The sequence below is a fragment of the Cinclus cinclus genome, chromosome 18 (genome assembly GCF_963662255.1).
Source record: "Cinclus cinclus chromosome 18, bCinCin1.1, whole genome shotgun sequence".
NCBI classification, from domain to species: Eukaryota; Metazoa; Chordata; class Aves; order Passeriformes; family Cinclidae; genus Cinclus; species Cinclus cinclus.
Genome location: NC_085063.1, coordinates 7,389,005 through 7,403,199, shown reverse-complemented (window position 1 = coordinate 7,403,199; position 14,195 = coordinate 7,389,005). Strand labels below are relative to the sequence as shown.

The window sequence follows — 14,195 nt, the reverse complement described above, 5'->3', positions numbered from 1 at the left end:
GCTCTGCGGGGCAGAGAGCACCACGTGTTGTGAGCTGTGCAGGGATGCAGGAAACTAAGAGCATTTTGCACATTTGTAAAGAAAAATGTCATGCGTAGAGGGTTTAATGGCAACAAAGGCATGGGCTTGATATTAGTGAGGCTCTGATGTTAAAGCACCTGAATAGTTCTGCTGAAGACTGTCAGAGTGGAATGTCACAAGATGGAAAAGGGGAAGTGAACAGAAGTAGGAAAGATAAAGAAGGCAGTGGCTAGCACTGGTTTGCTCTAACAATTTAGTGCATCAAAGCTTGATTTGCCTTGCGAAGTTCATGGTTACACAGGCATTTCTAGAGAATATGTGCAGGAGATCAGAAAGAAAAGTTCAGTACATGGGGCAAGAGCACAGTAAAGCTTGATGCCAGTCTTTTGTCCATGTGAATCTCAAATTTATCCTTGTTTTAATCTTCATAGTTTCAATTTCAATCTTATAATTTCTTTTTTCTTCTTTCAGTGCCTGAGAGGAAAATTTATTTTCTATAATTCTGTCGGTGTACAATTGGCCAAAAGTTGGTTTGGGTGTCCATCCTGTAATGGACAGACATTGGGAGCACACTCAGAAGGAAAAGCCTCATGGTCACTGCTGAAGATGCTGACAATGATGAACACGGAGTTCTCTTTGCCTTTGACTGAAAGCTGAAGCTATAACAGGAAACATGTTTAGGCTAAACTGTAGGGTCTGTGTGTGAGTATTCCATGGTCCGTGTGGCAAACTCGAGTTCTTTACAGTCAGCATGAGAGTGAGCACAGTGAGTGCAATCCCAGACACACAAGCAGCACTTGGCTGGCAGAGCCCCTCTTGGGAGTCCAGAGGCCACCAAGTGACCTGGCTGAGGCCAGACTTCTTTGACCTTAGAGCCTGGGATTTCCATGTAGCTCTTTGATGCCCCAGTCACTAGCCAACAGTTCATTAGGTGGCTAAAAAAGCACTAAATAGAACAGCTAATTGATATGATAGAAAAATATGTTCTTACGCTACTTTTTTGTGTTACTGGAAAATAAAAAAGTTCATGACCCATGATAATAAAAGAAAAAAGAAAATCAGTTCTAGTAGAAAAAACAATAAATACACTTAAAGTTAAGTGTACACTTACACCTAAAAAAGCAAAGTTCCTGAGAGAGCAGCTAGATGTAATTTATCTTGCTTCCTCAGCAAATATTGCTCATCTGGACTGGAAGAGGGATGTCTGGAGCCATTAGGCTGGATGAACTTACCTGCCATAAGGATTCTTTCTTCTTTTCCACACTTGTGCGTAGTTCAGGTTACGGTTACAAAAGTGTGCAAGAACATTCTAAATCTTCTTCCACCAGCAGCAGTAATGAAAGGCTCAGGACTGGACTTGGCTGGAGTTTATACAAGCTGGGTGTGACCTGTGGTTGGTAGCTACTGTTTTTGTAGTGATATCCTACGTGAGCATCCACTGACGACTGCTTTAATTGCACAACCTTGAATCCAATTATCCTTATGTAAAACTGGTGAATGACTGAGGAAAGATTATAATCAGTATTCTGAGGAAAGATGATTATCAGTATTCTGGCATTTTAGAGAGGAAAGCATCCAAAATTTGGTCTAATGAAGGAAATACTTAAATAAGTAGACAGAAGCAACTTAATTTTAGATGGTTTGGTTTGTGTCAGTTTAGATTTTTGGGAATGGTATGTACAGAGGGCAAGTGTAGATTAATATACCTATGGTACAGCACAGCTATGTGGGACATGGAGTGATCTAAGTACATTTATAATAATTAGTGTTACTGCCAGTAGTTTTTTTCCCAATTTTTCTTTTTTTTAGACATCTTTCTGAAGATCTTCCGCATAACTGCATATAATTTGCTCTGACTTTGCCACATCATTGTACTAATGCTTTCTTCTCTTTACCTGTTTCTGACATGATTACCTGTAAATCTGCATTTCTTCTGTAAGGAGAAACACAAGCCAGGGATGGGGCATTGTTGAGCAGTCAGCTGCGATCGGGGACTTGTGTTAAATAAAGAGAAGTGTTTAATGGCTGCCTCTGCTTCTAATAATTTTTCTTTGTAGTTTGGTGCTCATCATACATGCACATAGTTTCTCTGTAGCTGTTTGGCATGGCAAGGTTGGTTGGGCCCTGGAGGAAGCTACAGAGCTGCTCTTGTGGTGTGAGCCCTGCCTGCTGTAATTACAGGCACTCTCTGCTCCTCCTGCCCTCTCCTCCCTCATCCTGTGAAACAGCTTATCTAAAAACATGTCCTGCCAATTTGTCCCAAGAGTAGGCTGCAGACTGCTCTGGACTTCCAGCGGGCTGTAATGAGGAGTAAGGGGTGTCAGGAGAACGGATGATCTCTTATTTTCCTCACCTCTGCATTTTGCCTTGTGTCTTTTTTTCAGTTCTGTTTTCTGTTTTGTTTCCACTTTCATAACGATATTGCTGGGAACCAAAAAGGTGAATCAATTGCCTGCAGTTTAAATATATATTTTTTAAAGGGAATCTAAAGGGGTTTTTTATAGTTTCTTTTGTGGTTTCTTCTCTGTAAAAATCTGTGATTATGTCTGGATTCTTCAGACTCTGAAATATGATCAACTGTCAGACAAAAATGCCAATGTCCATAACTCCTCACAGCTCTCTTTCGGCTTATTATTTCTGCTTTAAACTTTTTGTAAGTCATACAGCAAATATAACTCTTGAGGCTTGGCAGAGTTGTTTGCACACCACGATTGCCCCACATCCTGCTCCGAGGGTGACCTGGCAGCTCCTGTACCTGGTCAGTCATTACCTGTCACAGCAGCCTTGGAGAGGCTGCAGGAGCAGGGAATCCTTACAGCTACTTCAAGGTGGGTTTCAGGGGACACCTGGTACCTGGAAATGCTGGGATTGGGAACCCACAGAAGAGGTTTCTGTCTGCACACACTGACAAGTGTGGGGTTGGGACGGTCCCTGGGTGAGCCATGGGGAAGGTTTGAAGACAAAATGTGTTCCTTGTCCTCAGTGACCTTGCTGAGCTCCCACACTATTGCAAAACCCTCCCTGTGCTTTGTGGTGCCTGGGACGCTGTCAGGATGCATAAGAATTAAGTTTGTGTTTTGAGTATGTACATGTGTTCTCCACTCTGTGACAGGGTGTGCCCACAGGCTACACAAATACTGCCACGGACCCCAAGCATCACTTTCCCCAGCCTTCCTAGGCTTTTTTCTCCCCATTCATGGAACTGTATGTGTCACAAATGCAGAAAGGTGAACAATGGAGGAAGTGTTCCACTCTTCTAGGTTACTGGCTTGTGAAATAAAGGAAAAAACCCTTTTCCTCAGTCCCGTGATTTCTTGTGCTACACCCATGGAATGTATACATCATTACAAAACAGTACAGTTGAGAATTATTTTTATTTATTGCTGACAATTAGAATGTGGTCGAAAGGAGATTGTATTAATTATCTGAGAGAACAGTCAAAACTGGGAGCTTAACAGAATGAGATATGAAAATAGTGAAACTATTTCTACAAAGAAGGGGTTTCATTTTTTTTCTTCTGTCAGGGGGTGGGAGAGAAATACAATTAGAGACTAATAATTCAGCACCATGAAAGCAGACTTGATTCTATTGCAATGTAAGAGGTCACCAATTTTTGTGCAAAGTTCCTTTCTGTCACCACTGTTCCTATACAGAGGAGAGTGTCTTCCTGTGTTTATGCTGAAATGGAAGGTTGATTCCATCACATTATGCAGGTGCTACTGCAATTGTTACAAATCCCTTAACATGTGAAAATTTGTCACAAGAGAAGTCTACTTGCAGCTGTAAGGGCCCAGCCCTCCGAGGTGTGAACTCAAAATAAATTTTTGATCTCTCCCTCGGTGCCAGTCGTGCCAAACTGAAAATAAAAAAAAAATAGAAAAAGAAAAAAAAAATTAGTTCAGGCTTGCATTGTGTTTTATGAGATTCCCAAGAAACAGAACTGCAGTTATTTGAGACCCAGCCATGGGTTTTGAGAATTACTTAGGGTTTGAGGCTTTGTGTGGACTAAGAAATGAGAAAGGACAGTACCATCTTCCCCTACTCTCAAATGGAATTATGGAATAGAGAGGTGAAATGTCACAGCTCCATCTTAGGGCTGGATACAAATTTGGATAGTCATCACAAACTCAGAATAGAAAAACTCTGATGTCAAAGGTTAGGTCCAATGCCTGCTTAGTTCATATCCATTTTTGGCAATAATGTTTTTTCTAATGGCCATGTGCTTTGGTTTGTACCTCCTTTTGGGCTAAATTGGCTTAGTCTTCTACTGGAATAATGTTTTCCTTGTTTTTATTATGGATTATTAAGTCCAAATAATTCCACAGCCAAGGCAAGTCAGGCTGTTTTACAGTGGAAGAAGCTTTAGGGACTACAAACTATTACTCAACACTGAGCTGATCCATAAAGTAGCAGAGTCCAGAGGAAAGCAAAATGTTGAAAAAGGAGAATTTGCTTTTATGTTTGGAAAAGGCAAGTTTTTTCCTGCTTTAAAGGAGAACAGAGCAACTTTTTGTTTTGGCTGAACTAAGGGGAGTGTCTGGCTTGTTTGCTTTAGTCTAATTATCTTTGTAGTATCAGGGTGTTATATATGAAAATAAGAACAGAAAGCCAAACTGTAGAAAAAGCTGCAGAGAGACAAAAGAATTTGGCATGTGCATTTGCTTTCCCAGGAAAAAAGAATGTTAACAGGTTTGAGTTGCTAAAGAAGTTCTATGTGGAAAAAACACCACGTGATTAAGGAATCATATGCCGATATACATTCGGTGACATTTTTTGTTTTCAGAAATAGAAAATACAAAAAGGACGAGTCAAGTGTGGTGGATTTTTTTCCTTCTTTCTGCTTTGAGAAATTAGATGTTCTGTCGGTCATGCTGGAGGCAGTGGGTGATTTCTGCAGCTTGCACTTACTTTATCTTGACCTGCTGGTTCATCAGAGTCACCAGCAGCACGCAGCGGCTCACGGGCTCGGGGAGAGGGTTGGCGTAGGAGATCTCCAGAGACACAGCTTTGTTCACCACAACCCTCCGGGGCAGCTGAAGGACAAAACACATTTCTGATCACTTGCTGGTTTACACTTTCCTGGAGTCAGAATTCAGTGGAGCTGCACGTGACAAACATTAACGTTCCTGATGTTTGAAGCTGGATGTGGCTTAGCTCAATAGGGCTGTCCTGATGTCTGCAATGTTTCGTGCATCATTTCAGTGAAATAGAGCCCTGGCTACACAGACATGTCCCATGAAACCTGTCTGATCTTTTGGTTGCTGAGCGGCTTTTTTTTTTTCTTTTTTGGCACATCATTGATTAAGATTAAAGTGCTAAAACAATATGAAGTGGCTCTAGCACTGGTTAGAATTAAGGGTTTAAATCTGTATTTTGGCAAAGTTCTTTAAGGACAACACAAGCACTTGCCAATGCATGGGATGAAAACAAGCACTGTGAAACATAAGGCTCGTGTGACTGGGAAAAAAAGAAGGTAACAGGGCTGTTCTGAAAAAATGGGGCAGATTCTGCCAAGGTTCAGGACTGGCCTCTCTCATCCTTGCATTCTCAATTCAACCAGGCAGAATTTTGAAACAGCATCTCAAATGGCAGCCTAAAAGTAATGTGTTTATCCCCAGATTCTCATCTTAAAATCTGAGCTCCAGAAAGACCTTTTAGCATCTGTTCAGAGCATCGGGGAGAAAATTGTTCACCTTAATGATGATGTTTGTGTCCTCTAAAATGATTGTCTTCTCCACCAGCAGCTTCAGCCCGTTCGTGCGCATGACTTCACACAAAGCAGTAACTTGGATCCTTTTGTCAGTAGTCAGGTATTTTCCATAATGAGTATAAGGGATCTTTACTCGGATGTGCTTCCCTAGAATTCAGACATATATTTAGGAACCATTATATTTTCAAAGCAAGCTAAAGAAAATAGAGTTCTGGTGAGGGGTTTTATTAACTACTGAAGAGAAAAAACATGGCACTGGAGTTTGTTTATATTTCCTTCTTGTGAGACTGATGGTGTATTTCCCTCTTCTGGTGATCCTTGCATACTTTAACTCATTTGACCCTTACAGTTCTGAATAGAGGATTTTGGCCTGAAACTGAGGTAGTCTGCTCATCTGCATTTCACTGGATTCCTGACCCTTTGTATTTCTTATGATTAGAGGTATAACCATTTTAATCTATTCCCTCCTTATATTCTCTTTATTTTACCTCAGTCGAGAAGAAAGTTTGGGTCAGGTTTCACAGAGATCCTTTTCAAGTGACCTGGTCAGCTGCTCACTGTAGTCCTACAACTTTTCTGTGTATGGGAAAAATGTTTATCTTTGTAGCCCCTGGGGATGAAAAAGATCTCTATAATAATTTCAATAGTCTTGACTCTTCAAAAGAGAGATAGAATTTCAGTGTAGCTTTTAAATTTTTTCCTAGTTGATTTCTTTTCATGTTTTGCCTGTTGGGTGCCAGAAGGCACACATCAGACTTTTTTTACCTGTTAAGAGTTAAGATGTGTTCCTATGTAATAGTCACCACACACACACATGCACATATATACCCATATAGAAACCATGACACACACACTTAGTGCTGCTTCTGGACTTATAAGTGTAGCCTTCTATGTAACATTTCATGAGACATCCAACTAATGCTTGAACTAGTGAAAACTTTCAGAGGGAAAAAATAATGTAAAAAAACGCTGCAAAGAGGTGGAATGAGTAGATGCACTACAAAGCTGATATAGGCGTGCTACTGATGGTTCTTTCTTCCAGTTGCCTTCCTGTGGCTAGGAACAGAGTTATATTGGCTCCTTAGGGACGTTAAAAGTTACCTTGTTTAGGACCAAGCTCTACAGACGTGGCTGCCTTCAGGATCTCTGCCACTGCTCTCCTTGTGTACAGGATGGTGGAGGCACTCATGTCCACCCTCACGCTCTTGCGGTCAGAGGAGAGGTTGTTGAGGACCAGGATGAGGTTAATGTCTTTGCCAAAAACTGGAGGTTCAGCCAGCTTGAATTTCCCAGCAATCCCAGGGTTTCTCATTGTCTCTGCAGATCTTCCCCCAGGAGAGTCAGTGCGTCCTTCTGTGACACTTGTTCCCAGTATCTTGGCCAAGGCCTTTTTATAGACTCTTCTCTCCTCAGAAGAACCTGGTGGAAGCAGAGAACCAAGCAAAATTCTACTTTTGTTGCAAATGCACTTCCTCTGTGTAAAGGTTTTCAGACCAATACAGGGTATCAGCATCACTCAGAAATACGCAATGCCTAAAAGCTCCCTGTATCTTCATTAAGCCTCCATTCAGGTTTTTCACAGGTTACAAGGTGAATACATCACTAAAATGAACTATGATGCATTTGTATTTGTCTAGAAGTGAGATTTCTTTTTCTCTGGTCAGAACATGCACTAGTGTGCTAAGTGATGGTCTGTTGATCTGATGACAGCCAGCCTCTGTATTAAATATGGTTGCACTAAAGCACTGAAGGGTGAAACCCTGAGGGTTTGTCTGCCTTGGGTAGTAAAATGTATTTTATAACCCTGTTTTGTGTATGCATTATATTTTATATTTCTCTGAAAGGGACTAAATTATATTTTGTATTGTCCCTTAATGAGGAAGCTACTGAATGCACAAACCCAGAAATAAAACACTCGTATTAAGAAAGTAGTCTGAGCACACTGGCAGAAATATTTTCTGAAGGCAGGGGAGAGATGTTTAAACTAAGCAGGTTACCCATTGTAGCTTCCCAGCACCAAGGATTCAGTAGGCAACAGTAGGAAACCATTTGTGCTAATTCCTCTACCTTCTGGATATTTGTAGTTAGCAGTGACATCCACACGGCCATTGCTGCCCACAGCTTTGGTGCTGATAGACCTGCCAATGATTTCAGTATCACAATAAACTCTTTTCTTAGTTCCATCATTGTATACAATCCATCTGTTGCAGTCGGCGTTCACCTCTGAGTACACAAACAAGGTGTCATAATCCAGGTCTACTTCACCTTCTTTGATGGCTAAGACAGATGCAGGGCCACACTGAAAAATTCCTAACGTGTGGAGAAAAAAAAGAAAGGTAAAACTTTATTAGTTGTGCTCAATTTGGAGAAGGACTCTTACGTTAGGCTGAGAATTTAGGCTGTTACCTCTGCTTTGTTCTTGTGGAGTTGCATCTAAAACCTGCCAGCCATTGTATGGTCTTCCCAGATCTGGGCGAATGAACCAGCTTTCATTCCAGACATGATAATCCCTGGAGACAAAGAACAATGTCTGAAAAGCATGATAATATAGAGTCATGCAAACTTCCAATTGAAGATGACTAGCGATTTTTATTTTTAATTTCTAAACTCTAAACTGAGACACAAACTGTCAAGTTACAGCACCTCTTGCAAAGGACAGATTTACTGCCTGCTTTTGAGTATAGACCTCAGGGCAGGGAGTGGGAAAATCATGATTTTTGTTGTTTTCCAAATGGATGTCTGCAGTATTAATTTAGATGGTTGCATTACATTTTGCCCACTCAGTTGCTTTTGTACTGCTAGTGTTCATGTTTTTAAATCTCCTAGATCCTCTCCATTGTTGTTGGTGAGATGGAAGAAATAATATTTACCATGTGGAATCCTTGCTGATATTAAGACTCCTTCCAGAGCTGTCATAGTACTTATCGATACTCAGGTTTCTATCCACGTCATGGGCAGAGTTAAAATTTGAAACCAAACGAGTTGGAATCCCCAGGCACCTCAAAACTGAAATATATTTTATAAAAAAAAAATAACAAAAAAACAAACGAGCAAGAAATACAACAGAACCAAGTTTTAGTTCAATGATTACAAATATCTGAGAAAAAAGGCGTCTAAATATTTTGTGATCCTTCAGCATTAGTGGTCTTCACAGAGCTGTTCCTTATGCAGAAATCATTGCTTTGTAATTTTGATAAAACCAGAGATCCCAGATACCTCCATTCCACCCCAGTCCTCTATCCTCTATCCAGCTTACCTGTGCACATCACACCTGCAAAAACCCAGCACTGGCCGTACTGTACAGGCCTGTAGTTGTCCTGGCGCCATTTCTTGAGGATCACCACGCTGCCATCCCATCTGGATGGGTTCTCGTGCGAGTGGAAACTTCCTTGCCACTTTCCCAGGAGAACTCCATTGTCGTTGTCGTTTCCGTTGATCTAAAAAGAGGCCAGTGGACAGAATGCACAAAAGGAATTGTCTGTAATGCACTGTGTCTCTCTATTGCTCAGAGTGCAGGGGGCTGAGTCTCAGTGGTGCTTTCTGCTTACGCATGTGGGATTTGGGTTAAGCTGTCCATTTCTTACCATGGAACTGACTACTCGGCCCACATATTTAGGATCTCCTCTTCGGGACACATCCATGGCTGGGTCCTGGCGGTAGTACAGGCTCAGATCCAGCATGGTGAGACAGATGTTTAGGAGGTCTTGAAACTGTGATCAGGTGAGATGCATTTTTGAGAAAATGGATGGTTTCACAAAGAGAATTAAAGGAGATTTTACTGCAGTTCCTCCTTTCTGAGATATCCCAGCCCAAAGGTGATAGGGACAGTGGGACACACAGTGAGCAAGCCACAAGTAAAGCTACCCAGGTTTGTGCAGTTATTATATGAACAGCAAATAATGATAAGATAAATGCTGTTGGAGACAGAATGAGAGTCCAAACGAATTCCTTGTGACTTACCTGTCCATAATACCACCCTCTTGCTTCAATGTACCTTGCATTGCCCACAAAGATTATTCCATTTTCATTTAGAACATATTCTTGTCTCTCGTTTTCATTGGACATGTAGACATCATCACCTGAAAACCAAGTTGGGTAGGCTTAAAACTGAGAGTACCAGCAACCTTTCAGAAACATTTTTGTCCTGATTCAGCAGGAGAAAACTTCTATTTGCAAAATAGAATTGTTACAGCTCCACGAACAGGTGCAGTTCAGTGATAATGTCTGTTACTATATATGACCAGGGAAGGGGTGGTGAAAGAAAGATCCATATTATATTGCTTTTTTCCCCCTACTTTTAGTGTAGCCTTGTGTATTATCTAAATGCCTCCTGTCTGCACATTGTGTTTTTGTGAGGAAGATAGACAGAAGGCCAGGCTAGCTCACCACATTTTTCTGTCTCATCAGGGTGGTCTTTTTCTTTAAAAAGAACCACACAGATGACATTTTTCTTTCTTTTCTAGATGTATTTGTTTTGTTTTAAGATTCCTAAATGAAGGCCTTTGCTTGGCTGATCCAAAGTCCTATCAGGAATGTCATTAGGATAACCTGCTCAGCCATTCACTTGGAGTTCATTGTTCCTCATTGTTTTTCCAAGGTTCTGGCACAGTATTTAGCATCTATGAAAGTGTTGGTTCCCAGAGAGGTTTAGGTTGTTTTGGTCACTCTTTACGTAGCAATATCTGCTTAGCTCTGTTTTTAATTCTATAATGTTTAAAGATATTTTCTGAAAGGTCCAGGATTTCAGGAAATACATACAAAAATATCAGCTTTTCTATTTTATTGAATCAACTTCTTTACCTTCCTATAGGAACTTCCCATCCTTCCCTTCCTGCAAATAAAAAAATTGCAGTTTATTTTTAAAATTGTATCATGTGATATAAATCTCTTTTTGTGGTTCACACAAAACCACACTTTTTGTTTGTCCACACCTTTTAAAAATAATATCATCACTGTTGGTTCCTGAGGTTTTGGGGTAGCATGGACATGGAGACCTGTGTACAGTTTTAGGTGTTGCACTTCAAGGTCTGGACCAGTTGGAAAAAGTGGGAGGAGCACTAAGAATGCTCAGCATTCCTGAAAATCTGAAGTATGAATTAACTTAGAATTATTTAAGGTAGGAAGAAAATGGGGGCAAGGAATGGGGCAAGCATTGTAAACAATTCCAGAAATTCTTGTGAAGAGGACTGGGCAGGGGGAAATAAAATCTATTCTTGGTGTCTGTCATACATAAGATGAGAAATTATATATTGAAGTCAAAGCAAGAAAGATTTGCTTAGTTAATAGGATAAAGATCTAATAGAAAGGCTTGTGTTTTATTGGAGGGAATTGCCCTGGGAGGTGCTGGAGCTTCACTAATGGCTGGCCATTAAGAAGGAATTCAAGACTTCTCAGGAATGGCTTAAGTGCTGAACTGATCCTGCTTTAGAGTCCTGATGTGGGACAAGATGACTTTCTAAGATCCTTCTAGCCCTGTGAGTTTCTTAATCTTAACAATCTAAATGTCCTTGTATAATCACTTGAAGAACATATCTTTTTTTTCCCCCCTAAGGTTTATATGCTCTCAATAAACCTTTATAGCTTGCTACACTAGATTTTTTTTTTTGGTCCAGAAGATTTTTCATGTGCTCATTTATCCTAGTAATCCTTCACTGAGCAAGGTTTAATTCTTGTCATGTCATCCAATGTCATCAACATTTAAATCTGACTAACTGTTTTCTCTTATATAGCTTAAGGTTGCATTTTCCTTTTTCAGGGCCATTTCACTTTGGTTCTTGTTCTTTGATTAACAAAGGCTTTCACATTCTTCGTGATTTCCAGGTGATAAGTCTGTCACTGAAATCCTTGTTATTTCTCCCCAGAGGTGTGGTCTTTTATTTCCTATTATTATTTCTTATTTCTTCTCACCTTCTCCACTCTCTAAGGTCAGCCAGTTATTTCTGTGTGTTGTCCCAGCCCATCTGGGCATGGACAGTGCTGTTTAATGTCAGCATGTCAAAGTCACTGATGAACTATTTGATCTGAGTGTTTTTTCAGATGACACTTAAGGATCCACTCTCTAGTAGCTTTTCTCCAATTCAGTACTTTTTTCCTTCATCTCTAGTCCTGACTGTTTTCTTCCAAGTATTTCTTTATTGATACTACAGTTAAATAATTAATTAATTTCTCTATTCCTCAGTTTAAGGACTAACCTCCCACCTGGAACCATATCTACAGACCAGATTTGCCATTTATCCTCTGCCAATGAAATAAATTTCCCATTTCCCTTCTGCTGTGACCCATACAAAAGTGGTAACATACCCCCAAACTGAATCTGTTCCTGTTTTTCAGGATCAGAGAGGTATTGCACTCTGCAGAACTTATTCAGCAGCATCCTTCATTCAGCATTAAGGATACTCCCTTTTATCTGTCAGTAGCCATTGCATCTGGTAAATCTGGAGGACTCTTCTGCAAAATCATTAGTTTAAAATTGTAATGAGCACAGCTTAATTTTTCTGTTTTCATCTGAGAAGAGTTTGGTTTCTTGAGTACCATTGCCATGCTGATGTTCCAGTTCAGGAGCTGTCAAATATTGCTGTCCCTGCAGTGTGGTTTCCATCAATTACAAGTTACACACCAATTATTTTTCAGGGGTTTCTGGGGAGGCTTTTTCCCTCAGGACTGTGCAGAGATGGTCTGAGTTTCCTGAACATATTTGTATAATTATTTCTGTCTTCCAGAATTTGCTGAGCTAATTAGCAGCGTTTTTCATCTTGGCTATTGACGCATTTCTTAGTGGCTCTTGACTAACATATGGTCATGGAAAAAAACAGTGGATCATTGTGGCTACTTTTCTTTTATAAGCTGTTTACTCACTAGGATGGCTAAGACTTCTCTTAACACTAGAGTGTCATGTTTCCAGGCTAATCTTGGTTTCTAGACTATTGCATTGTTGCAAAATATGAGGTTAGAAATTTGCAGCCTCAGCATGTTGCAGAAGAAATGCAGAAATTAAAAGTTGGAGCATCAAGAGGTGTCCATTTTGAACCCAAAATGGAGAACGTGGACATTGGACAGGGGCCAGCAGTGTGTGCCTGTAGCCCAGAACACTGACCACATCCTGGACAGCACCAGCAGAGGGGTGGGCAGCAGGTTGAGGGAGGGGATTCTCCTCCTTGGCTCTGCCTTTTTGAGACACCACCTGGAGCACTGCATCCAGTTCTGGGGTTCTCAGCACAAGGAGGATGTGGACCTGTTAGAGCCTCCAGAGGAGGCCACAGAGCTGCTTCAAGGTCTGGAGGCCTCTGCTCTGGAGCCAGGTCGGGAGAGCTGGGGATGTTCATCCTGGGGAAGGGAAGGCTCCAGGGAAACCCCATTGCAGCCTTCCAGTGCCTAAAGGGGCTTATAAAAAGGAGGGAGAGCAACACTTTATGTGGGCTGAGAGTGAGAGGACAAGGGAGAGCTCTTATAACCTAAAAAGGGAGAGATTCAGGTTAGCTGTTAGGAAGAAATTCTTTACCAGAGGGCAGTGATACCATGAAAGAGTTCGCCCAGAGAAGCTCTTGTCTACAGAAAAAGCAATCTGTTCAGTTCTGAAGAGTCTGTGATATAACCCCATATAGCACATTTTGTTAGGGTACAAAGGGGGTGGGGTGGTGGCAGCAGCTTTTTAATGTAGTGAAACCAGATGTCTGAGCACAGAGCTGAGATTGCAGCCTCTGGCAACCCAAAGAGAGACAGCTTGAGGGAGCAGCTCTGTGCGGGCAGGAAAGCAGCAAGGTCAGCTGTGTTCAAAGACATTGGCACCTACCTGGGCACCAAGGGTTGAAGAGTAACACAAACTGGCCCAGGTATCTGGAGAAGATCTTGTTCCCTGAGGTGACCCGAAGGGTGAGGTTGTATCTCCCAATGACAGCGTTGGCTGGGCTGGATATTGTGAAGTTCATGGCTGCAGAATCACTGGGTCCTTGGGCAGCACTCCAGCCACTGCCCCCTGCCTCAGAGAGGTTAAATGCTGCCCTTGTGCGATGAGATTCCGAGGGGGATGGTCCTGCCAGAAAGAAGGGGTCACTGGTTTCCATTCCAGAGTGCTTTCAACATTGCCCTCACACTTGAAATTGAGCACGTTGGGAAGCACTAAAAATACAGGCGGGAAAATCACGTCTCTAAATAGAATAAGGAGAGAACTACAAGGAATAAAGATTACAGCTCTCTGAGAACGTGGCTTAAGCTATGGGAACGTTACCTATTTCAGTGACAAATCCCAGGCTCTCCCCATTCTGCCTCGGTCTGTTGAAGTACAGGGTGATATTGAAGGCTTGTCCTCGCCTCACAGTCAGCTCAGTGTTGGCATATCTGTCAGTGTGGTGGTTGGCTGCATTCACTGATGGCTGCCAGCTGATGTGTGTTGGGGTCAGATCTATAAAACACGAGAAAAGTCATGAAGAAGCAAAATGGCATGAGGTCATTTGCTGTTTAGTGGCAT

General features: G+C 41.5%; 1 protein-coding gene across 1 annotated transcript; it reads right to left on the bottom strand.

Annotated features, from left to right (window-relative positions):
• Positions 1-3,726: 3,726 nt before the first annotated feature.
• LOC134051240 (protein-glutamine gamma-glutamyltransferase 6-like) lies at positions 3,727-14,195 on the bottom strand. Its single transcript, XM_062504891.1, is given in 13 exon segments — positions 3,727-3,877; positions 4,930-5,054; positions 5,715-5,878; positions 6,833-7,150; positions 7,799-8,041; positions 8,138-8,241; positions 8,602-8,737; positions 8,988-9,168; positions 9,316-9,441; positions 9,692-9,810; positions 13,521-13,760; positions 13,956-14,177; positions 14,180-14,195. Coding segments are annotated over 13 exon segments (2,145 nt in total).